General features: G+C 50.8%; 2 protein-coding genes across 2 annotated transcripts in view; both read left to right on the top strand.

Moving 5' to 3' along the window:
- The window catches only part of LOC138798939 (oocyte zinc finger protein XlCOF8.4-like), a 346,556-nt gene that overhangs the window by 299,937 nt on the left and 20,600 nt on the right, over positions 1-26,019 (top strand). The window lies entirely within an intron of this gene.
- LOC138798356 (zinc finger protein 34-like) lies at positions 4,082-12,400 on the top strand. Its single transcript, XM_069978770.1, has 2 exons — positions 4,082-4,265; positions 10,676-12,400. The coding sequence occupies exons 1-2, from the start codon at positions 4,115-4,117 to the stop codon at positions 11,551-11,553; spliced, it is 1,029 nt and encodes a 342-aa protein (XP_069834871.1). The 5' UTR covers positions 4,082-4,114; the 3' UTR covers positions 11,554-12,400.

The following is a 26,019-nucleotide window of genomic DNA, read 5'->3' as shown; positions in this document are numbered from 1 at the left end:
GAAAGCTGGGTGACCGCCATAATACTGACTACTATACAGGATGAAGGGAAAGCTGGGTGACCTCCATTATACTGACTACTATACAGGATGCTGGGTAAGCTGGGTGACCTCCATTATACTGACAACTATACAGGATGAAGGGAAAGCTGAGTGACCTCCATTATACTGACTACTATACAAGATGCTGGGAAAGCTGGGTGACCGCCATTATACTGACTACTATACAAGATGCTAGGAAAGCTGGGTGACCGCCATTATACTGACTACTATACAAGATGCTGGGAAAGCTGGGTGACCTCCATTATACTGACTACTATACAGGATGAAGGGAAAGCTGAGTGACCTCCATTATACTGACTACTATACAAGATGCCGGGAAAGCTGGGTGACCTCCATTATACTGACTACTATACAAGATGCTGGAAAGCTGGGTGATCTCCATTATACTGACTACTATACAGGATGCTGGGAAAGCTGGGTGACCTCCATTATACTGACTACTATACAAGATCCTGGGAAAGCTGGGTGATCTCCATTATACTGACTACTATACAGGATGAAGGGAAAGCTGAGTGACCTCCATTATACTGACTACTATACAGGATGAAGGGAAAGCTGGGTGACCGCCATTATACTGACTACTATACAAGATGCTGGGAAAGCTGGGTGACTACCATTATACTGACTACTATACAAGATGCTGGGAAAGCTGGGTGACCACCATTATACTGACTACTATACAAGATGCTGGGAAAGCTGGGTGATCTCCATTATACTGAGTACTATACAAGATGCTGGGAAAGCTGGGTGACCGCCATTATACTGACTACTATACAGGATGAAGGGAAAGCTGGGTGACCTCCATTATACTGACTACTATACAGGATGCTGGGAAAGCTGGGTGACTACCATTATACTGACTACTATACAGGATGCTGGGAAAGCTGGGTGACCGCCATTACACTGACTACTATACAAGATGCTAGGAAAGCTGGGTGACAGCCATTATACTGACTACTATACTGGATAAAGGGAAAGCTGGGTGACCAACATTATACTGACTACTATACAAGATGCTGGGAAAGCTGGGTGACCTCCATTATACTGACTACTATACAAGATGCTGGGAAAGCTGGGTGACCGCCATTATACTGACTACTATACAGGATGAAGGGAAAGCTGGGTGACCTCCATTATACTGACTACTATACAGGATGCTGGGAAAGCTGGGTGACTACCATTATACTGACTACTATACAGGATGCTGGGAAAGCTGGGTGACCGCCATTATACTGACTACTATACAAGATGCTAGGAAAGCTGGGTGACAGTCATTATACTGACTACTATACTGGATAAAGGGAAAGCTGGGTGACCGCCATTATACTGACTACTATACAAGATGCTGGGAAAGCTGGGTGACCTCCATTATACTGACTACTATACAGGATGCTGAGAAAGCTGGGTGACGGCCATTATACTGACTACTATACAAGATGCTGGGAAAGCTGGGTGACCTCCATTATACTGACTACTATACAAGATGCTGGGAAAGCTGGGTGATCTCCATTATACTGACTACTATACAGGATGAAGGGAAAGCTGGGTGATCTCCATTATACTGACTACTATACAGGATGAAGGGAAAGCTGGGTGACCTCCATTATACTGACTACTATACAGGATGCTGGGAAAGCTGGGTGACCACCATTATACTGACTACTATACAGGATGCTGGGAAAGCTGGGTGACCGCCATTATACTGACTACTATACAAGATGCTAGGAAAGCTGGGTGACAGCCATTATACTGACTACTATACTGGATAAAGGGAAAGCTGGGTGACCGACATTATACTGACTACTATACAGATGCTGGGAAAGCTGGGTGACCTCCATTATACTGACTACTATACAAGATGCTGAGAAAGCTGGGTGACCGCCATTATACTGACTACTATACAGGATGAAGGGAAAGCTGGGTGACCTCCATTATACTGACTACTATACAGGATGCTGGGAAAGCTGGGTGACTACCATTATACTGACTACTATACAGGATGCTGGGAAAGCTGGGTGACCGCCATCATACTGACTACTATACAAGATGCTAGGAAAGCTGGGTGACAGTCATTATACTGACTACTATACTGGATAAAGGGAAAGCTGGGTGACCGCCATTATACTGACTACTATACAAGATGCTGGGAAAGCTGGGTGACCGCCATTATACTGACTACTATACAGGATGCTGGGAAAGCTGGGTGACCGCCATTATACTGACTACTATACAGGATGCTGAGAAAGCTGGGTGACGGCCATCATACTGACTACTATACAGGATGAAGGGAAAGCTGGGTGACCGCCATTATACTGACTACTATACAAGATGCTGGGGAAAGCTGGGTGACCGCCATTATACTGACTACTATACAGGATGCTAGGAAAGCTGGGTGACCGCCATTATACTGACTACTATACAAGATGCTGGGAAAGCTGGGTGACCTCCATTATACTGACTACTATACAAGATGCTAGGAAAGCTGGGTGACAGCCATTATACTGACTACTATACTGGATAAAGGGAAAGCTGGGTGACCGCCATTATACTGACTACTATACAGGATGCTGGGAAAGCTGGGTGACCGCCATTATACTGACTACTATACAGGATGCTGGGAAAGCTGGGTGACCGCCATTATACTGACTACTATACAAGATGCTAGGAAAGCTGGGTGACAGCCATTATACTGACTACTATACTGGATAAAGGGAAAGCTGGGTGACCGCCATTATACTGACTACTATACAAGATGCTGGGAAAGCTGGGTGACCGCCATTATACTGACTACTATACAGGATGCTGGGAAAGCTGGGTGACCTCCATTATACTGACTACTATACAGGATGCTGGGAAAGCTGGGTGACTACCATTATACTGACTACTATACAGGATGCTGGGAAAGCTGGGTGACCGCCATCATACTGACTACTATACAAGATGCTAGGAAAGTTGGGTGACCTCCATTATACTGACTACTATACAGGATGAAGGGAAAGCTGGGTGACCGCCATTATACTGACTACTAACTATACAGGATGCTGGGAAAGCTGGGTGACCTCCATTATACTGACTACTATACAAGATGCTGGAAAGCTGGGTGACCTCCATTATACTGACTACTATACAGGATGCTGGGAAAGCTGGGTGACCGCCATCATACTGACTACTATACAGGATGAAGGGAAAGCTGGGTGACCGCCATTATACTGACTACTATACAGGATGCTGGGAAAGCTGGGTGACCGCCATTATACTGACTACTATACAGGATGCTGGGAAAGCTGGGTGACCGCCATCATACTGACTACTATACAAGATGCTAGGAAAGCTGGGTGACCGCCATTATACTGACTACTATACAAGATGCTGGGAAAGCTGGGTGACCGCCATAATACTGACTACTATACAGGATGCTGGGAAAGCTGGGTGACCTCCATTATACTGACTACTATACAAGATGCTGGGAAAGCTGGGTGACCGCCATTATACTGAATACTATACAAGATGCTGGGAAAGCTGGGTGACCGCCATTATACTGACTACTATACAAGATGCCGGGAAAGCTGGGTGACCGCCATTATACTGACTACTATACAGGATGCTGGGAAAGCTGGGTGACCTCCATTATACTGACTACTATACAAGATGCTGGGAAAGCTGGGTGACCGCCATTATACTGACTACTATACAAGATGCTGGGAAAGCTGGGTGACCGCCATTATACTGACTACTATACAAGATGCTGGGAAAGCTGGGTGACCGCCATTATACTGACTACTATACAAGATGCTGGGAAAGCTGGGTGACCTCCATTATACTGACTACTATACAAGATGCTGGGTAACCACTAAGAGGCAGTGAAAGGTTAGTATCCTTCCCGGGTGTAACAGGAGGCGGGGCTTGTTGTCCTGGAGGGGCGTGGCTTATTCCGTAACTGACAGGGCAGTTCCGATGATGATGATGATGATGATAGGTTTCCTCTGCTGCAGTGTACATTTCCCGCCCAGGTGTTCAGTCAGGTGACTTTAAAAGCCTGAGCCCCACCCCACTGATGTCTGGGCTGCAGGGGAGGCCGCCATGTTGTCGTAGTCCTACAGTACCGAGAGCTCTCCTCACTGTCCACCAGCTACGTCACGTGACATGTCCCAGAATCCCCTGCGGTGTGATGATCCCAGAGAGGGCTGAGCTGAGGAGCGGAAGAGGTAACTATAAGATTATATATATATATATATATATGTGTGATACTATGACATCTGCTCCAGTGCTGTCAGGTCTACAATGGCTTCTATAGTAATGTGGTGATGGGGGAAGGTGCACAGGAGGGAGGATCCTCTGACTGTTCTGCCTGGACATATTCCTACTCCATACATACTCACATACACACACAGTGCCCCCTACACACACACAGTGCCCCCCCCATACATACACACAGTGCCCCCCCCATACACACACAGTGCCCCCCCCCCATACATACACACAGTGCCCCCCCTATATACATACACACACAGTGCCCCCCCCATACACACAGTGCCCCCCCCATACATACACACAGTGCCCCCCCCATACATACACACAGTGCCCCCCCCATACACACACACAGTGCCCCCCCCTATATACACACACACAGTGCCCCCCCATACATACACACAGTGCCCCCCCCATACACACACAGTGCCCCCCCCATACATACACACAGTGCCCCCCCTATATACATACACACACAGTGCCCCCCCCATCACACAGTGCCCCCCCATACACACAGTGCCCCCCCCATACATACACACAGTTGCCCACCATACCCCCCACCATCCCCCCCATACATACACACAGTGCCCCCCCCATACACACACACAGTGCCCCCCCCCTATATACATACACACAGTGCCCCCCATACACACACAGTGCCCCCCCTATATACACACACAGTGCCCCCCCACATACACACACAGTGCCCCACCCCCCATACACACACACAGTGCCCCCCCTATATACATACACACACAGTGCCCCCCCATACACACACACACAGTGCCCCCCCCCTATATACACACACACAGTGCCCCCCCCATAAACACACACAGTGCCCCCCCCATACATACACACACAGTGCCCCCCCATACACACACACAGTGCCCCCCCCATACACACACACAGTGCCCCCCCCCCATACACACACACAGTGCCCCCCCCATACATACACACACAGTGCCCCCCCCATACATACACACACAGTGCCCCCCCCATACACACACACAGTGCCCCCATACATACACACACAGTGCCCCCCCCATACATACACACACAGTGCCCCTCCCATACACACACACAGTGCCCCCCCCATACACACACACAGTGCCCCCCCCATACACACACACAGTGCCCCCCCCATACATACACACCAGTGCCCCCCCATACACACACACAGTGCCCCCCATACATACACACAGTGCCCCCCCCCCATACATACACTGACACAGTGCCCCCCCATAAACACATACTAACAGTGTTCCCCATACACACACACACTAACACAGTGCCCCCCCTACACACACACACACAGTGCCCCTCATACACACGCATACTAACAGTGTTCCCCATACACACACACACACACGGTGCCCCCCATACACACACAGTGCCCCCCATACACACACTCACACAGTGCCCCCCATACACAGACACACAGTGCCCCCCATACACAGACACACAGTGCCCCCCCATACATACACACTCACACAGTGCCACCCTACACACACATACTCACACAGTGCCCCCCCATACACACACACTCACACAGTGCCCCCCCATACATACACACTCACACAGTGCCCCCCCATACACACACACTCACACAGTGCCCCCCCATACACACACACTCACACAGTGCCCCCCCATACACACACACTCACACAGTGCCCCCCCATACATACACACTCACACAGTGCCCCCCCATACACACACACTGACACAGTGCCCCCCCATACTACATACACTGACACAGTGCCCCCCCATACACATACACCGATACAGTGCCCCCCATACACACACACTCACACAGTGCCCCCCCATACACACACACTGACACAGTGCCCCCCCATACATACATACACTGACACAGTGCCCCCCCATACACATACACCGATACAGTGCCCCCCATACACACACTCACACAGTGCCCCCCATACACACACACACAGTGCCCCCCCATACATACACACTCACACAGTGCCACCCTACACACACATACTCACACAGTGCCACCCTACACACACATACTCACACAGTGCCCCCCATACACACACACTCACACAGTGCCCCCCCATACACACACACTCACACAGTGCCCCCCCATACACACACACTCACACAGTGCCCCCCCATACACACACACTCACACAGTGCCCCCCCATACACACACACTCACACAGTGCCCCCCCATACACACACACTCACACAGTGCCCCCCCCATACACACACACTCACACAGTGCCCCCCCATACATACATACACTGACACAGTGCCCCCCCATACACATACACTCACACAGTGCCCCCCCCATACATACATACACTGACACAGTGCCCCCCCATACACATACACTGATACAGTGCCCCCCCATACACACACACTGACACAGTGCCCCCCCCATACACACATTCACACAGTGTCCCCCCATCCACACACTCACACAGTGTCCCCCCATCCACACACTCACACAGTGCCCCCCCATCCACACACTCACACAGTGCCCCCATCCACACACACATACTGACAGTGCCCCACCATACACGTACTCATACAGTGCCCCACCATACACACCCTCATACAGTGTCCCCACTTATAGTGCCCCCCCATCCACACACACATACTGACAGTGCCCCACCATACACGTACTCATACAGTGCCCCACCATACACACCCTCATACAGTGCCCCCCCATCCACACACTCACACAGTGCCCCCCATACATACACACACATACTGACATAGTGCCCCCCCATACACGTACTCATACAGTGCCCTGCCATACTCACACATACTAACACAGTGCCCCCATCATACACACACTCATACAGTGCCCCCCTTACACACTGTGTCCCCCCTTACACACACTCACACAGTGACCCCCCCATACACCCACTCAAACAGTGCCCCCCCCGTACACACAGTGCCCCCCCATACACACACATACTGACATAGTGCCCCACCATACACGCCCTCATACAGTGTCCCCACTTATAGTGCCGCCCCATGCGCACACACTTAGTGCCCCCCATACATACACACACATACTGACATAGTGCCCCCCCATACACGTACTTATACAGTGCCCTGCCATACTCACACATACTAACACAGTGCCCCCATCATACACACACTCATACAGTGCCCCCCTTACACACTGTGTCCCCCCTTACACACACTCACACAGTGACCCCCCCATACACCCACTCAAACAGTGCCCCCCCCGTACACAGCAGTGCCCCCCCATACACACACATACTGACATAGTGCCCCACCATACACGCCCTCATACAGTGTCCCCACTTATAGTGCCGCCCCATGCGCACACACTTAGTGCCCCCCATACACACACATACAGTTCCCCCATACACACACACACTGTGCCCCCCATAAACACACATCGTGACACAGTGGCCCCCCGCCCATAGACACTCAATCACACAGTGCCCCCCCCCCTTAACCCTCTCTCAGAGAGTTATATCGGGCCTTCTCTGCCCTGTCTCCAGACCAATGCCTGGTAGGAGGGTAATCTCTCAGTACAATGCCTGGTAGGAGGGTAATCTCTCAGTACAATGCCTGGTAGGAGGGTAATCTCTCAGTACAATGCCTGGTAGGAGGGTAATCTCTCAGTACAATGCCTGGTAGGAGGGTAATCTCTCAGTACAATGCCTGGTAGGAGGGTAATCTCTCAGTACAATGCCTGGTAGGAGGGTAATCTCTCAGTACAATGCCTGGTAGGAGGGTAATCTCTCAGTACAATGCCTGGTAGGAGGGTAATCTCTCAGTACAATGCCTGGTAGGAGGGTAATCTCTCAGTACAATGCCTGGTAGGAGGGTAATCTCTCAGTACAATGCCTGGTAGGAGGGTAATCTCTCAGTACAATGCCTGGTAGGAGGGTAATCTCTCAGTACAATGCGTGGTACGAGGGTAATCTCTCAGTACAATGCCTGGTAGGAGGGTAATCTCTCAGTACAATGCCTGGTACGAGGGTAATCTCTCAGTACAATGCCTGGTACGAGGGTAATCTCTCAGTACAATGCCTGGTACGAGGTAATCTCTCAGTACAATGCCTGGTACGAGGGTAATCTCTCAGTACAATGCCTGGTACGAGGGTAATCTCTCAGTACAATGCCTGGTACGAGGGTAATCTCTCAGTACAATGCCTGGTACGAGGGTAATCTCTCAGTACAATGCCTGGTACGAGGGTAATCTCTCAGTACAATGCCTGGTAGGAGGGTAATCTCTCAGTACAATGCCTGGTAGGAGGGTAATCTCTCAGTACAATGCCTGGTAGGAGGGTAATCTCTCAGTACAATGCCTGGTAGGAGGGTAATCTCTCAGTACAATGCCTGGTAGGAGGGTAATCTCTCAGTACAATGCGTGGTAGGAGGGTAATCTCTCAGTACAATGTCTGGTAGGAGGGTAATCTCTCAGTACAATGCCTGGTAGGAGGGTAATCTCTCAGTACAATGCCTGGTAGGAGGGTAATCTCTCAGTACAATGCCTGGTAGGAGGGTAATCTCTCAGTACAATGCCTGGTAGGAGGGTAATCTCTCAGTACAATGCCTGGTAGGAGGGTAATCTCTCAGTACAATGCCTGGTAGGAGGGTAATCTCTCAGTACAATGCCTGGTAGGAGGGTAATCTCTCAGTACAATGCCTGGTAGGAGGGTAATCTCTCAGTTACAATGCCCTGGTAGGAGGGTAATCTCTCCAGTACAATGCCTGGTAGGAGGGTAACCCTCTCAGTACAATGCCTGGTACGAGGGTAAATCTTCAGTACAATTGCTGGTACGAGGGTAATCTCTCAGTACAATGCCTGGTACGAGGGTAATCTCTCAGTACAATGCGTGGTACGAGGGTAATCTCTCAGTACAATGCCTGGTACGAGGGTAATCTCCAGTACAATCTCCAGTCCGGGGGGAGGGGGGGGGCGGGGTAGGTGCATGCTGTCCGGTGCCGGGGGTTGGAAGCTGTCTCCGTGGGGGGGGGGGGGGGGGGGGGTGGGGGGGGAGGGGGGCGGAGTTGGTGGAAGCTGTCCGGGGGCGGGGGTCGTGGCGCCGGGAGGGAGGCCTGTGCTGCCGCTGCCTGTGCGGTGGGGAGGTAGGGGTGCCAGTGGTTGCGGGGGGCGGCCGGCTCTCACTTATCCAGAATCACGGGCACTTTCCTGATGTACTTCAGGAAAGTGCCCGTGATTCCGGCGCTCCCATAGACTTCCGGGCCGGAATTCCAGATAAAAATAGGACATGTCCTATTTTTCCGGATCTATTTTCCGCAACGGACACCCTTCTGGAAAAATCCGTGACTGTGTCCGTGACTAATTAAAGTGTATGGGTCCGGAAATCCGTCCAGATTTCCTGATAGGAAATCCGGATGGTTTTTCTGGACGTGTGAAGGGGGCCTTACCAAGACCTGACCCTGGTGTACAGCGATTTACCAAGACCTGACCCTGGTGTACAGCGATTTACCAAGACCTGACCCTGGTATACAGCGATTTACCAAGACCTGACCCTGGTGTACAGCGATTTACCAAGACCTGACCCTGGTGTACAGCGATGTGCTAGGGCTGAGTGACCTGGGTGTACAGCGATTTACCAAGACCTGACCCTGGTGTACAGCGATGTGCTAGGGCTGAGTGACCTGGGTGTACAGCGATTTACCAAGAGCTGACCCTGGTGTACAGCGATTTACCAAGACCTGACCCTGGTGTACAGCGATTTACCAAGACCTGACCCTGGTGTACAGCGATGTGCTAGGGCTGAGTGACCTGGGTGTACAGCGATTTACCAAGACCTGACCCTGGTGTACAGCGATTTACCAAGACCTGACCCTGGTGTACAGCGATTTACCAAGACCTGACCCTGGTGTACAGCGATGTGCTAGGGCCTGAGTGACCTGGGGTGTACAGCGATTTACCAAGACCTGACCCTGGTGTACAGCGATGTGCTAGGGCTGAGTGACCTGGGTGTACAGCGATTTACCAAGAGCTGACCCTGGTGTACAGCGATTTACCAAGACCTGACCCTGGTGTACAGCGATTTACCAAGACCTGACCCTGGTGTACAGCGATGTGCTAGGGCTGAGGGACCTGGGTGTAAGAAGCAATGTAGAGAGGTGATGAGAGGTGCTATGTGGTAATGGCGGTATGGGAATCTGGAGTTCATCGTATACAAGAATTTACAGGGGGAGGGGGGTTATTAGGAAATGGAATAAAAGTGATGAATAAAAAACGGATTGCAAAAAAGGAAAAGACGAGAAGTTTCCATGTGATTTCTTCTTTTCTTTTTGTGACTTTAGAAATAATAATAAAGGAATAAAGAAAACTATTCAGCAGATTCAGAATTCTCACTTCTGGCTTTTCTTTCAGAGACTTTCATGGCTCGCATTAAGGAAGAGCTGGTGGAGCCCCTTACCCCCGCAGACCATGCACAGTGTCCGACACCCCCATCTGTTGGAGCTCTAAACCATACCCAACATCATCCATGTCAGATGAAAGAGGAAGTCTTGTTTAATAAAGGAGTCCTCAAAGTCGCTGACACGAGCTCAGATCATACCCAGTATTTACCGCCATATATTAAGGAGGAGGCAGTCTCGTCTGATGGAGGAATCCTTGAAGTCCCTGACACAAGCTCAGATCATACCCGGTGTCTCCCGCCGTATATAAAGGAGGAGTGTGATGCACGGGAGGAGAGGCGTCTTGCTGACCCTGGCATTTGTACTCCGCATCCGCATCATCCGGCTTCTCAGATCAAGGAGGAGCCATCCTACAGCAGAGAACATGTCTCTGACCTCTCTCCTCTTCCACCGCTATATACCGAGGCACAGAGACCAGTGGACGGTTCCTACAGTGAGATGAATGAGATAGAGGTCGTCTATCAGAATCCCGTACAGGCCACTTTTGGCGACATCTCAAACCTTACGAAATATCAGCGAGCTCATTCTAAGAGGAAGACGCCCCAATGTTCAGAGTGCGGGAAATATTTCCTGAAAAAAGCCCATCTGGTGGCCCATCAGAGCAGTCACATGGCGCCCAGTCCTGTTGATTGTCCGGTGTGTGGGGAGACGTTCTACAGCGCCTCTCAGCTGTCCAACCATCGCAAGAGTCACAGACATAAGAAGACCTTTATGTGTCATCAGTGTGGACAGAACTGGCCGGATAAAGCCAAACTTTACTTAGACCAGCGGCGCCATGTCCGGGAGAAGCCGTGCATTGCTAAGAGTAAGATTCTTTGGATTCCGTTATAGAATAGGAAAGAAAAACTAGACAAATCAGCACTAGTTGCACATGGTTTATTGAAAATATAATCTCCCACTTCCCACCCTTCATGGATGAGTTCTGGAAAGGGTATCTTCAGGAAAACGTCTGCAAGCCTTAGCGACCGGTCACTTCAAGCAGCTTCAGGCATCCCCACCCCTGCCGTCACATGGTGCACACCAAGGCCAGGACATATTAACCATCGTATATACCCTTATCTGCCTCACTGAGAGGAAGCGCTCACACAGGGGCCACACAGCTAAGGCTTCACCTGCTGGAAGGTCGTCCAAAGAAAGAGGCCAATGTCCACTGGAAGGAATGACAGAGCGCAGATATGATACTGTATCCAAACATTACTTATCACAGAACTGAAATTAAGGTGACATTAGCTGGCTTATGAGCAGCCATTTTCTCTGCTATGGCAGCCATTTTGGTTTTGTATCACATTCCACCCTAGACAGGTGAAGTAACCGTACATGCGCCATAAGCTACCTTTTATTGTTTGGCGCCTGGTTGGCTTGAACATTGTGTACAGAGATATGAAATACATTGAAGACAACAATATACAAATTATGATTCCAACAATCTGTGGGAGATAGCGGAGGTTGGGCAGGAACGCCGAGAGCCAATCCCAGCTGCCGTCACTTACATCCTGTTATATGTGCTCAACCATCTCATGTAGTTGCTGCAATTTGTCATGGATATCCTCCGAATGATCAGACAGATGGAAGCAACACATTCCCGCGAAGCCGTTACAGCCATGACCATGGTAAGCGGGAATCTATGGCGGCCATATTCTGTCATACCGCAGGGCTAATAAAGTATCCTCTAAAATAACACTGCCAAGGTTCCTATTCTTTACCATAAAACAAGCCATGCGAGCTATAGTTCTATGACTATATACAGCTAAACCAGGTACCCCTAACCCTACGAATGATGCAACTAAACCAGGTACCCCTACCAATGATGCGGCTACGCCAGGTACCCCTACCAATGATGCGGCTATACCAGGTACCCCTACCAATGATGCAGCTGGGCCAGGTACCCCTACCAATGATGCAGCTACGCCAGGTACCCCTACGAATGATGCAACTAAACCAGGTACCCCTACCAATAATGCAACTAAACCAGGTACCCCTACCAATGATGCAGCTGGGCCAGGTACCGCTACCAATGATGCAGCTGGGCCAGGTACCCATACCAATAATGCAGCTAAACCAGGTACCCCTACCAATGATGCGGCTACGCCAGGTACCCCTACCAATGATGCAGCTGGGCCAGGTACCCCTACCAATGATGCAGATGGGCCAGGTACCCCTACCAATGATGCAGATGGGCCAGGTACCCCTACCAATGATGCAGCTGGGCCAGGTACCCCTACCAATGATGCAGCTGGGCCAGGTACCCCTACCAATGATGCAGCTAAACCAGGTACCCCTACCAATGATGCAGCTGGGCCAGGTACCCCTACCAATGATGCAGCTGGGCCAGGTACCCCTACCAATGATGCAGCTGGGCCAGGTACCCCTACCAATGATGCAGCTGGGCCAGGTACCCCTACCAATAATGCAGCTAAACCAGGTACCCCTACCAATAATGCGGCTGGGCCAGGTACCCCTACCAATGATGCGGCTGGGCCAGGTACCCCTACCAATGATGCAGCTGGGCCAGGTACCCCTACCAATGATGCAGCTGGGCCAGGTACCCCTACCAATAATGCGGCTAAACCAGGTACCCCTACCAATAATGCGGCTGGGCCAGGTACCCCTACCAATGATGCGGCTACGCCAGGTACCCCTACCAATGATGCGGCTGGGCCAGGTACCCCTATCAATGATGCGGCTGGGCCAGGTACCCCTACCAATGATGCGGCTGGGCCAGGTACCCCTATCAATGATGCGGCTGGGCCAGGTACCCCTACCAATGATGCGGCTGGGTTAGGTACCCCTACCAATGATGCAGCTGGGCCAGGTACCCCTACCAATAATGCGGCTAAACCAGGTACCCCTACCAATAATGCGGCTGGGCCAGGTACCCCTACCAATGATGCGGCTATGCCAGGTACCCCTACCAATGATGCGGCTGGGCCAGGTACCCCTATCAATGATGCGGCTGGGCCAGGTACCCCTACCAATGATGCGGCTGGGCCAGGTACCCCTATCAATGATGCGGCTGGGCCAGGTACCCCTACCAATGATGCGGCTGGGCCAGGTACCCCTACCAATGATGCGGCTGGGCCAGGTACCCCTACCAATGATGCGGCTGGGCCAGGTACCCCTACCAATGATGCGGCTGGGCCAGGTACCCCTACCAATGATGCGGCTGGGCCAGGTACCCCTACCAATGATGCGGCCGGTTAGGTACCCCTACCAATGATGCGGCTGGGCCAGGTACCCGTATCAATGATGCGGCTGGGCCAGGTACCCCTACCAATGATGCGGCCGGTTAGGTACCCCTACCAATGATGCGGCTGGGCCAGGTACCCCTACCAATGATGCGGCTGGGCCAGGTACCCCTACCAATGATGCGGCTGGGCCAGGTACCCCTATCAATGATGCGGCTGGGCCAGGTACCCCTACCAATGATGCGGCTGGGCCAGGTACCCCTACCAATGATGCGGCTGGGCCAGGTACCCCTACCAATGATGCGGCCGGTTAGGTACCACTACCAATGATGCGGCTACGCCAGGTACCCCTGCCAATGATGCGGCTACGCCAGGTACCCCTGCCAATGATGCGGCTACGCCAGGTACCCCTGCCAATGATGCGGCTACGCCAGGTACCCCTACCAATGATGCAGCTGGGCCAGGTACCCCTACCAATGATGCGGCTGGGCCAGGTACCCCTACAAATGATGCAGCTGGGCCAGGTACCCATACCAATAATGCAGCTAAACCAGGTACCCCTACCAATAATGCAGCTGGGCCAGGTACCCCTACCAATGATGCAGCTGGGCCAGGTATCCCTACCAATGATGCGGCTATGCCAGGTACCCCGACCAATGATGCGGCTACGCCAGGTACCCCTACCAATGATGCGGCTACGCCAGGTACCCCTACCAATGATGCAGCTGGGCCAGGTACCCCTACCAATGATGCAGCTGGGCCAGGTACCCCTACCAATGATGCAGCTAAACCAGGTACCCCTACCAATGATGCAGCTGGGCCAGGTACCCCTACCAATGATGCAGCTGGGCCAGGTACCCCTACCAATGATGCAGCTAAACCAGGTACCCCTACCAATAATGCAGCTGGGCCAGGTACCCCTACCAATGATGCGGCTGGGCCAGGTACCCCTACCAATGATGCAGCTGGGCCAGGTACCCCTACCAATGATGCGGCTGGGCCAGGTACCCCTACCAATGATGTAACTAAACCAGGTACCCCTACCAATGATGCGGCTGGGCCATACTATTATTTGTTAAAGCCATATCAATCCGTGAGAAGGTTTTACTCGTCCTATTCCAGCAGGAATACTCTTTTATGTGAGGAAATCTCTCCCTCCAGATATCTCTCAACCCCAATTCTCCTATCAAATCTGGAAAGGGGGATACGCCAGGAGTCCTACTTGGAGTGATTATCCTTACACGATCTAGAACTTCACACATTACTGTATTATAATCCCCAACTATTAATGCAGGACAATTCCCCCTTTTTTTGCAGAACTCAAACCACTCGTACAAAACGGTTGATGCAAAAGGAGGGAGAATATAAATGAATCCCAAATTACATATTAAACCTTCTAGTTTACCATACAGGAAGATGTACCGCCCTTCCCTATCTATCTTCTTTCCATATTCCACCCAATCTAATTTTTTATGAAATAACACCGCTACCCCCCTTGAATAATTTGAATAACCAGCAAAATATTGGTGAGCCCACCAAGGCTTGTTTAACTTAATATTGTTTTCCCCTGCTAGATGAGTCTCCAAGAGGCACACCACACGGGAGATAATTCTTCAGAAGACTCAAGACTGCAATCCTCTTCCTTTTATCATTCAGTCCCCTCACATTCCAAGAAAAATTTTTAACAGACATCTAACGGTACATCCCATAACCAACAAAACCGCAGGAGTAAACAAAAAAAAAGAGAAAAAAAAGGGAAAAACCTAGATTAAACCCCAGTGGCCAGGGTCCCCCCCCCCCCTCCCTCAACCCCCCCCCCTCCCCATCCCCCATCCCCTCCCTCCCCCTTATTGACTCATACTCCATGAGCCTCTCCGCATGGAGACACCCTCGCCATGCCCCGCAAAAAAGCCAATATTACAATTATTACATTTCTAGAGACCTAAAGACTCAAGCCAAGCCACAGCTTCTTCTGGATTTGAGAAAAAGGAAGTCTTCTCCTCATACACGACCCTCAATCTAGCAGGAAAGATCAGAGAATATCTAATTTTTTTCTCCTGTAACCTTTTTTTTATTTGACCAAAACTCATCCTCTTTCTTTGTGTTTCTACTGCGTAATCAGGAAAGATGGAAATCTTATTATTGTCAAACTGCATGTCTCCTATTTCTCTACCTCTTCTTAATATCCCATCTCTATCTTTATAGCTTAACAGCTTCACTATAAAGGGTTGAGGGTATCTCCCCGGCACTGGTGGTTTCCCAGGAACCCTGTGTGCTCTTTCTACTGCAAAAAATTTTGATAAATGGTTCACGCCTATTGTCTTCTCCAGCCATTGTTGTACAAATCTTGTTGGGTCTTTACCTTCAACTCCCTCTGGAAACCCTACTAATCTCAAATTTTTCCTTCTAGATCTATCCTCGAGATCCACTACCTTCCTTCGCAAATCATGGTGTTCAGACTTGATGGCTTCCCATTCCTTTTTCATGACTCTAACCTCATCCTCCACATCGCTTATCCTTTTCTCAGCCTCTTCATAACGCTCTCTGATCTTATTTACATCTGCTCTCATGGTTGCAATCTCCATTCCTAGGGATCCCACCTGATTAGTGAGCCCTAAGATGGAGCAGTCACATTTTTTAATGGCCCCAAGGACTTCCGTTAACCAACTGGGCTGTTTACCACTCTCTCTTTCTATTTTTTCCTGGGTCCCTCCTTTTACATTACTCTTACTTTTATTAGCCTATCTTAGTAGATTTCCTGGCCTCCTTACTTTCTTTTGTTGGGCTAACCGCTTTCTTCGGGGCCATAACCAGGAAGGCTATCTGAACTTTCCTTAGTGACTTAGCAGTCACTATATAATAATAATTATTCAGTTAAATCACTTTGTAGGTATAGGCAAGGTTAATAATCAGTTTTCCTTTTTAGAGCAAGACCCTTTTAAACAGATTTTTTGCAATAATAATCAGCCAAGTATATTTCAACCTCCTTGAGACAGTGTTCATACAGTCCTATAACACTTGCCAATACTCCTTTTACTCAGAGTTTTATACAACACTAGTCCAGCTTTAAATTGGCTGCAGCCAATATGTCCTTGTTCCACCTGAGGAAAAAAAAGGGTTAATTCAAGCAGTCATATAACTTTCCCCCGTCTTCCTTTTGCTATAGAATGTCAGTAATTTATTGGTATACTTCCTGCTTGATCCGCCCACAAATTACTTATTTCCACCGTCTTCTAGGTTCTTCAGAGTATAGTGTTATATGTCATCTGTTAGTACCAACTGTCCCTTCGCCAGTAATTCACACAATCCAGTAACCATTTCAGTTCTCACAATTGCTCCGGTTAAGATGTTATAGCTCATGCAAAGCAGTATGCGATAGTATCTGTCGGCAACTTAACCATGATCCTCTTATAGGAGTAAAACAACTCATGAAGCTATATAACACTTATAACAGTCTTCCTTTTTAGTTCAAGGATATATCATATATCAAGTTTATCCATTAGTAATGTTAGCAGAGAGAAGTGGGTTTTAGGTGTGCATAATCTCAACCACTCCACAGCTCATGCCCGCGCGTATGCAGATAGTCAGTTAGTAAATCATGAAGATCATTGGGATATTTTTTGTAAGGTATAGATTGATTTTAAGTGTGAATTGAGATGATATGTCTATTGTTGGATAATATGTTATGTGCTTATTTTTGTAAGGATAAAGGAATTAAAATAAAGAATATATAAACATTAATGATGCAGCTGGGCCAGGTACCCCTACCAATAATGCGGCTACGCCAGGTACCCCTACCAATAATGCGGCTACGCCAGGTACCCCTACCAATAATGCGGCTACGCCAGGTACCCCTACCAATGATGCGGCTACGCCAGGTACCCCTACCAATGATGCAGCTGGGCCAGGTACCCCTACCAATGATGCAGCTAAACCAGGTACCCCTACCAATGATGCAGCTGGGCCAGGTACCCCTACCAATGATGCGGCTACGCCAGGTACCCCTACCAATGATGCGGCTGGGCCAGGTACCCCTACCAATGATGCAGCTGGGCCAGGTACCCCTACCAATGATGCGGCTGGGCCAGGTACCCCTACCAATGATGCAGCTGAGCCAGGTACCCCTACCAATAATGCAACTACGCCAGGTACCCCTACCAATAATGCAGCTAAACCAGGTACCCCTACCAATAATGTGGCTTGGGCAGGTACCCCTACCAATAATGTGGCTTGGGCAGGTACCCCTACCAATAATGTGGCTTGGGCAGATACCCCTACCAATGATGCAGCTGGGCCAGGTACCCCTACCAATGATGCGGCTGGGCCAGGTACCCCTACCAATGATGCGGCTGGGCCAGGTACCCCTACCAATGATGTGGCTACGTATAGTAACCTGCCCCCCCATCACTTGTACAGTCTCTGTATAGTAACCTCCCCTCCCCTCCCCCCATCACTTGTACAGTCTCTGTATAGTAACCTCCCCTCCCCCCCCCCATCACTTGTACAGTCTCTGTATAGTAACCTCCCCTCCCCCATCACTTGTACAGTCTCTGTATAGTAACCTCCCCTCTCCCCCATCACTTGTACAGTCTCTGTATAGTAACCTCCCCTCCCCCCCATCACTTGTACAGTCTCTGTATAGTAACCTCCCCTCCCCCATCACTTGTACAGTCTCTGTATAGTAACCTCCCCTCCCCTCCCCCATCACTTGTACAGTCTCTGTATAGTAACCTCCCCTCCCCCATCACTTGTACAGTCTCTGTATAGTAACCTCCCCTCCCCCCCCCATCACTTGTACAGTCTCTGTATAGTAACCTCCCCTCCCCATCACTTGTACAGTCTCTGTATAGTAACCTCCCCTCCCCCATCACTTGTACAGTCTCTGTATAGTAACCTCCCCTCCCCCATCACTTGTACAGTCTCTGTATAGTAACCTCCCCTCCCCCATCACTTGTACAGTCTCTGTATAGTAACCTCCCCTCCCCCATCACTTGTACAGTCTCTGTATAGTAACCTCCCCTCCCCCCATCACTTGTACAGTCTCTGTATAGTAACCTCCCCTCCCCCATCACTTGTACAGTCTCTGTATAGTAACCTCCCCTCCCCCCCATCACTTGTACAGTCTCTGTATAGTAACCTCCCCTCCCCTCCCCCCCCATCACTTGTACAGTCTCTGTATAGTAACCTCCCCTCCCCTCCCCCCCATCACTTGTACAGTCTCTGTATAGTAACCTCCCCCTCCCCCCCCATCACTTGTACAGTCTCTGTATAGTAACCTCCCCTCCCCTCCCCCCCATCACTTGTACAGTCTCTGTATAGTAACCTCCCCTCCCCCCATCACTTGTACAGTCTCTGTATAGTAACCTCCCCTCCCCCCATCACTTGTACAGTCTCTGTATAGTAACCTCCCCTCCCCCCCCATCACTTGTACAGTCTCTGTATAGTAACCTCCCCTCCCCCCTCCATCACTTGTACAGTCTCTGTATAGTAACCTCCCCCTCCCCCCATCACTTGTACAGTCTCTGTATAGTAACCTCCCCTCCCCCATCACTTGTACAGTCTCTGTATAGTAACCTCCCCCCTCCCCCATCACTTGTACAGTCTCTGTATAGTAACCTCCCCTCCCCCCCCATCACTTGTACAGTCTCTGTATAGTAACCTCCCCTCCCCTCCCCCATCACTTGTACAGTCTCTGTATAGTAACCTCCCCTCCCCCCCCATCACTTGTACAGTCTCTGTATAGTAACCTCCCCTCCCCTCCCCCATCACTTGTACAGTCTCTGTATAGTAACCTCCCCTCCCCCATCACTTGTACAGTCTCTGTATAGTAACCTCCCCTCCCCCCCCATCACTTGTACAGTCTCTGTATAGTAACCTCCCCTCCCCCCCCCCCATCACTTGTACAGTCTCTGTATAGTAACCTCCCCTCCCCCCTCCATCACTTGTACAGTCTCTGTATAGTAACCTCCCCTCCCCCCATCACTTGTACAGTCTCTGTATAGTAACCTCCCCTCCCCCCCCATCACTTGTACAGTCTCTGTATAGTAACCTCCCCTCCCCCCCTCCATCACTTGTACAGTCTCTGTATAGTAACCTCCCCTCCCCCCATCACTTGTACAGTCTCTGTATAGTAACCTCCCCTCCCCCCATCACTTGTACAGTCTCTGTATAGTAACCTCCCCTCCCTCCCCCCATCACTTGTACAGTCTCTGTATAGTAACCTCCCCTCCCCTCCCCCCCATCACTTGTACAGTCTCTGTATAGTAACCTCCCCTCCCCCATCACTTGTACAGTCTCTGTATAGTAACCTCCCCTCCCCCCCCATCACTTGTACAGTCTCTGTATAGTAACCTCCCCTCCCCCCATCACTTGTACAGTCTCTGTATAGTAACCTCCCCTCCCCCCATCACTTGTACAGTCTCTGTATAGTAACCTCCCCTCCCCCCCCCATCACTTGTACAGTCTCTGTATAGTAACCTCCCCTCCCCCCCATCACTTGTACAGTCTCTGTATAGTAACCTCCCCTCCCTCCCCCATCACTTGTACAGTCTCTGTATAGTAACCTCCCCTCCCCCCCCCATCACTTGTACAGTCTCTGTATAGTAACCTCCCCTCCCCCCATCACTTGTACAGTCCTCTGTATAGTAACCTCCCCTCCCCCCCCATCACTTGTACAGTCTTCTGTATAGTAACCTCCCCTCCCCCATCACTTGTACAGTCTCTGTATAGTAACCTCCCCTCCCCCCCCATCACTTGTACAGTCTCTGTATAGTAAACCTCCCCTCCCCCATCACTTGTACAGTCTCTGTATAGTAACCTCCCCTTCCCCCATCACTTGTACAGTCTCTGTATAGTAACCTCCCCTCCCCCCATCACTTGTACAGTCTCTGTATAGTAACCTCCCCTCCCCCCCATCACTTGTACAGTCTCTGTATAGTAACCTCCCCCCCCCCATCACTTGTACAGTCTCTGTATAGTAACCTCCCCTCCCCCATCACTTGTACAGTCTCTGTATAGTAACCTCCCCTCCCCCATCACTTGTACAGTCTCTGTATAGTAACCTCCCCTCCCCCCATCACTTGTACAGTCTCTGTATAGTAACCTCCCCTCCCCCCCCATCACTTGTACAGTCTCTGTATAGTAACCTCCCCCCTCCCCCATCACTTGTACAGTCTCTGTATAGTAACCTCCCCTCCCCCCCCATCACTTGTACAGTCTCTGTATAGTAACCTCCCCTCCCCCCATCACTTGTACAGTCTCTGTATAGTAACCTCTCCTCCCCCCCCATCACTTGTACAGTCTCTGTATAGTAACCTCCCCTCCCCCCCATCACTTGTACAGTCTCTGTATAGTAACCTCCCCTCCCCCCCCATCACTTGTACAGTCTCTGTATAGTAACCTCCCCTCCCCCCATCACTTGTACAGTCTCTGTATAGTAACCTCCCCCCCCCCCATCACTTGTACAGTCTCTGTATAGTAACCTCCCCTCCCCCCCATCACTTGTAAAGTCTCTGTATAGTAACCTCCCCTCCCCCCCATCACTTGTACAGTCTCTGTATAGTAACCTCCCCCCCCCCATCACTTGTACAGTCTCTGTATAGTAACCTCCCCTCCCCCCCATCACTTGTACAGTCTCTGTATAGTAACCTCCCCTCCCCCCCCATCACTTGTACAGTCTCTGTATAGTAACCTCCCCTCCCCCCCATCACTTGTACAGTCTCTGTATAGTAACCTCCCCTCCCCCCCATCACTTGTACAGTCTCTGTATAGTAACCTCCCCTCCCCCCATCACTTGTACAGTCTCTGTATAGTAACCTCCCCTCCCCCCCATCACTTGTACAGTCTCTGTATAGTAACCTCCCCTCCCCCCCATCACTTGTACAGTCTCTGTATAGTAACCTCCCCTCCCCCCCATCACTTGTACAGTCTCTGTATAGTAACCTCCCCTCCCCCCATCACTTGTACAGTCTCTGTATAGTAACCTCCCCCTCCCCCCATCACTTGTACAGTCTCTGTATAGTAACCTCCCCCCCCCCCCCATCACTTGTACAGTCTCTGTATAGTAACCTCCCCTCCCCCCCATCACTTGTACAGTCTCTGTATAGTAACCTCCCCTCCCCCCATCACTTGTACAGTCTCTGTATAGTAACCTCCCCTCCCCCCCCATCACTTGTACAGTCTCTGTATAGTAACCTCCCCCTCCCCCATCACTTGTACAGTCTCTGTATAGTAACCTCCCCTCCCCCCCATCACTTGTACAGTCTCTGTATAGTAACCTCCCCTCCCCCCCATCACTTGTACAGTCTCTGTATAGTAACCTCCCCTCCCCCCATCACTTGTACAGTCTCTGTATAGTAACCTCCCCTCCCCCCATCACTTGTACAGTCTCTGTATAGTAACCTCCCCTCCCCCCCATCACTTGTACAGTCTCTGTATAGTAACCTCCCCCTCCCCCCATCACTTGTACAGTCTCTGTATAGTAACCTCCCCTCCCCCCCCATCACTTGTACAGTCTCTGTATAGTAACCTCCCCTCCCCCCCCATCACTTGTACAGTCTCTGTATAGTAACCTCCCCCTCCCCCCATCACTTGTACAGTCTCTGTATAGTAACCTCCCCTCCCCCCATCACTTGTACAGTCTCTGTATAGTAACCTCCCCTCCCCCCATCACTTGTACAGTCTCTGTATAGTAACCTCCCCCTCCCCCATCACTTGTACAGTCTCTGTATAGTAACCTCCCCTCCCCCCCCATCACTTGTACAGTCTCTGTATAGTAACCTCCCCTCCCCCCATCACTTGTACAGTCTCTGTATAGTAACCTCCCCTCCCCCCCAACACTTGTACAGTCTCTGTATAGTAAACCTCCCCTCCCCCCATCACTTGTACAGTCTCTGTATAGTAACCTCCCCTCCCCCCCATCACTTGTACAGTCTCTGTATAGTAACCTCCCCCCCCCCCATCACTTGTACAGTCTCTGTATAGTAACCTCCCCTCCCCCATCACTTGTACAGTCTCTGTATAGTAACCTCCCCTCCCCCCCCAATCACTTGTACAGTCTCTGTATAGTAACCTCCCCTCCCCCCCCCATCACTTGTACAGTCTCTGTATAGTAACCTCCCCTCCCCCATCACTTGTACAGTCTCTGTATAGTAACCTCCCCTCCCCTCCCCCCCATCACTTGTACAGTCTCTGTATAGTAACCTCCCCTCCCCTCCCCCATCACTTGTACAGTCTCTGTATAGTAACCTCCCCTCCCCTCCCCCATCACTTGTACAGTCTCTGTATAGTAACCTCCCCTCCCCCATCACTTGTACAGTCTCTGTATAGTAACCTCCCCCCCCCCCCCATCACTTGTACAGTCTCTGTATAGTAACCTCCCCCTCCCCCCATCACTTGTACAGTCTCTGTATAGTAACCTCCCCCTCCCCCCATCACTTGTACAGTCTCTGTATAGTAACCTCCCCTCCCCTCCCCCATCACTTGTACAGTCTCTGTATAGTAACCTCCCCTCCCCCCCCATCACTTGTACAGTCTCTGTATAGTAACCTCCCCCTCCCCCCCATCACTTGTACAGTCTCTGTATAGTAACCTCCCCTCCCCCCCCCATCACTTGTACAGTCTCTGTATAGTAACCTCCCCTCCCCTCCCCCCATCACTTGTACAGTCTCTGTATAGTAACCTCCCCCTCCCCCCATCACTTGTACAGTCTCTGTATAGTAACCTCCCCTCCCCCATCACTTGTACAGTCCTCTGTATAGTAACCTCCCCTCCCCCCATCACTTGTACAGTCTCTGTATAGTAACCTCCCTCCCCCCATCACTTGTACAGTCTCTGTATAGTAACCTCCCCTCCCCTCCCCCATCACTTGTACAGTCTCTGTATAGTAACCTCCCCTCCCCCATCACTTGTACAGTCTCTGTATAGTAACCTCCCCCTCCCCCCATCACTTGTACAGTCTCTGTATAGTAACCTCCCCTCCCCCCCCCATCACTTGTACAGTCTCTGTATAGTAACCTCCCCTCCCCCCATCACTTGTACAGTCTCTGTATAGTAACCTCCCCTCCCCCCCCCATCACTTGTACAGTCTCTGTATAGTAACCTCCCCTCCCCCCCCATCACTTGTACAGTCTCTGTATAGTAACCTCCCCCTCCCCTCCCCCCCATCACTTGTACAGTCTCTGTATAGTAACCTCCCCCCCCCCCCCCCATCACTTGTACAGTCTCTGTATAGTAACCTCCCCTCCCCCCCATCACTTGTACAGTCTCTGTATAGTAACCTCCCCTCCCCCCCATCACTTGTACAGTCTCTGTATAGTAACCTCCCCTCCCTCCCCCATCACTTGTACAGTCTCTGTATAGTAACCTCCCCTCCCCCCATCACTTGTACAGTCTCTGTATAGTAACCTCCCCCCCCCCCCCATCACTTGTACAGTCTCTGTATAGTAACCTCCCCTCCCCCCATCACTTGTACAGTCTCTGTATAGTAACCTCCCCTCCCCCCCATCACTTGTACAGTCTCTGTATAGTAACCTCCCCTCCCCCCCCATCACTTGTACAGTCTCTGTATAGTAACCTCCCCTCCCCCCCTATCACTTGTACAGTCTCTGTATAGTAACCTCCCCTCCCCCATCACTTGTACAGTCTCTGTATAGTAACCTCCCCACTTGTACAGTCTCTGTATAGTAACCTCCCCTCCCCCCATCACTTGTACAGTCTCTGTATAGTAACCTCCCCTCCCCCCATCACTTGTACAGTCTCTGTATAGTAACCTCCCCCCCCCCCCATCACTTGTACAGTCTCTGTATAGTAACCTCCCCCCCCCCATCACTTGTACAGTCTCTGTATAGTAACCTCCCCTCCCCCCATCACTTGTACAGTCTCTGTATAGTAACCTCCCCTCCCCCCCCATCACTTGTACAGTCTCTGTATAGTAACCTCCCCTCCCCTCCCCCATCACTTGTACAGTCTCTGTATAGTAACCTCCCCTCCCCTCCCCCATCACTTGTACAGTCTCTGTATAGTAACCTCCCCTCCCCCATCACTTGTACAGTCCTCTGTATAGTAACCTCCCCTCCCCCCATCACTTGTACAGTCTCTGTATAGTAACCTCCCCTCCCCCCATCACTTGTACAGTCTCTGTATAGTAACCCCCCTCCCCCCCATCACTTGTACAGTCTCTGTATAGTAACCTCCCCCCCCCATCACTTGTACAGTCTCTGTATAGTAACCTCTCCCTCCCCATTCACTTGTACAGTCTCTGTATAGTAACCTCCCCTCCCCCCCATCACTTGTACAGTCTCTGTATAGTAACCTCCCTACCCTCCCCCATCACTTGTACAGTCTCTGTTTAGTAACCCTCCCCTCCCCCCCCATTCACTTGTACAGTCTCTGTATAGTAACCTCCCCTCCCCTCCCCCCACATCACTTGTACAGTCTCTGTATAGTAACATCCCCTCCCCCCATCACTTGTACAGTCTCTGTATAGTAACCTCCCCTCCCCCCATCACTTGTACAGTCTCTGTATAGTAACCTCCCCTCCCCCTATCACTTGTACAGTCTCTGTATAGTAACCTCCCCTCCCCCCCCCATCACTTGTACAGTCTCTGTATAGTAACCTCCCCCTCCCCCATCACTTGTACAGTCTCTGTATAGTAACCTCCCCTCCCCCCCCCATCACTTGTACAGTCTCTGTATAGTAACCTCCCCTCCCCCCCATCACTTGTACAGTCTCTGTATAGTTAACCTCCCTCCCCCCCATCACTTGTACAGTCTCTGTATATTAACCCCCCCCCCCCCCCCATCACTTGTACAGTCTCTGTATAGTAACCTCCCCCTCCCCCATCACTTGTACAGTCTCTGTATAGTAACCTCCCCTCCCCCCCATCACTTGTACAGTCTCTGTATAGTAACCTCCCCTCCCCCCCCATCACTTGTACAGTCTCTGTATAGTAACCTCCCCTCCCCCCCCCATCACTTGTACAGTCTCTGTATAGTAACCTCCCCTCCCCCCCCATCACTTGTACAGTCTCTGTATAGTAACCTCCCTCCCCCATCACTTGTACAGTCTCTGTATAGTAACCTCCCCTCCCCCCCATCACTTGTACAGTCTCTG

Source organism: Dendropsophus ebraccatus, chromosome 8 (assembly GCF_027789765.1).
Source record: "Dendropsophus ebraccatus isolate aDenEbr1 chromosome 8, aDenEbr1.pat, whole genome shotgun sequence".
Classification (NCBI taxonomy): domain Eukaryota; kingdom Metazoa; phylum Chordata; class Amphibia; order Anura; family Hylidae; genus Dendropsophus; species Dendropsophus ebraccatus.
Note: the sequence above shows the minus strand (reverse complement) of the source record. Positions and strands in the feature narration are given on the sequence as shown.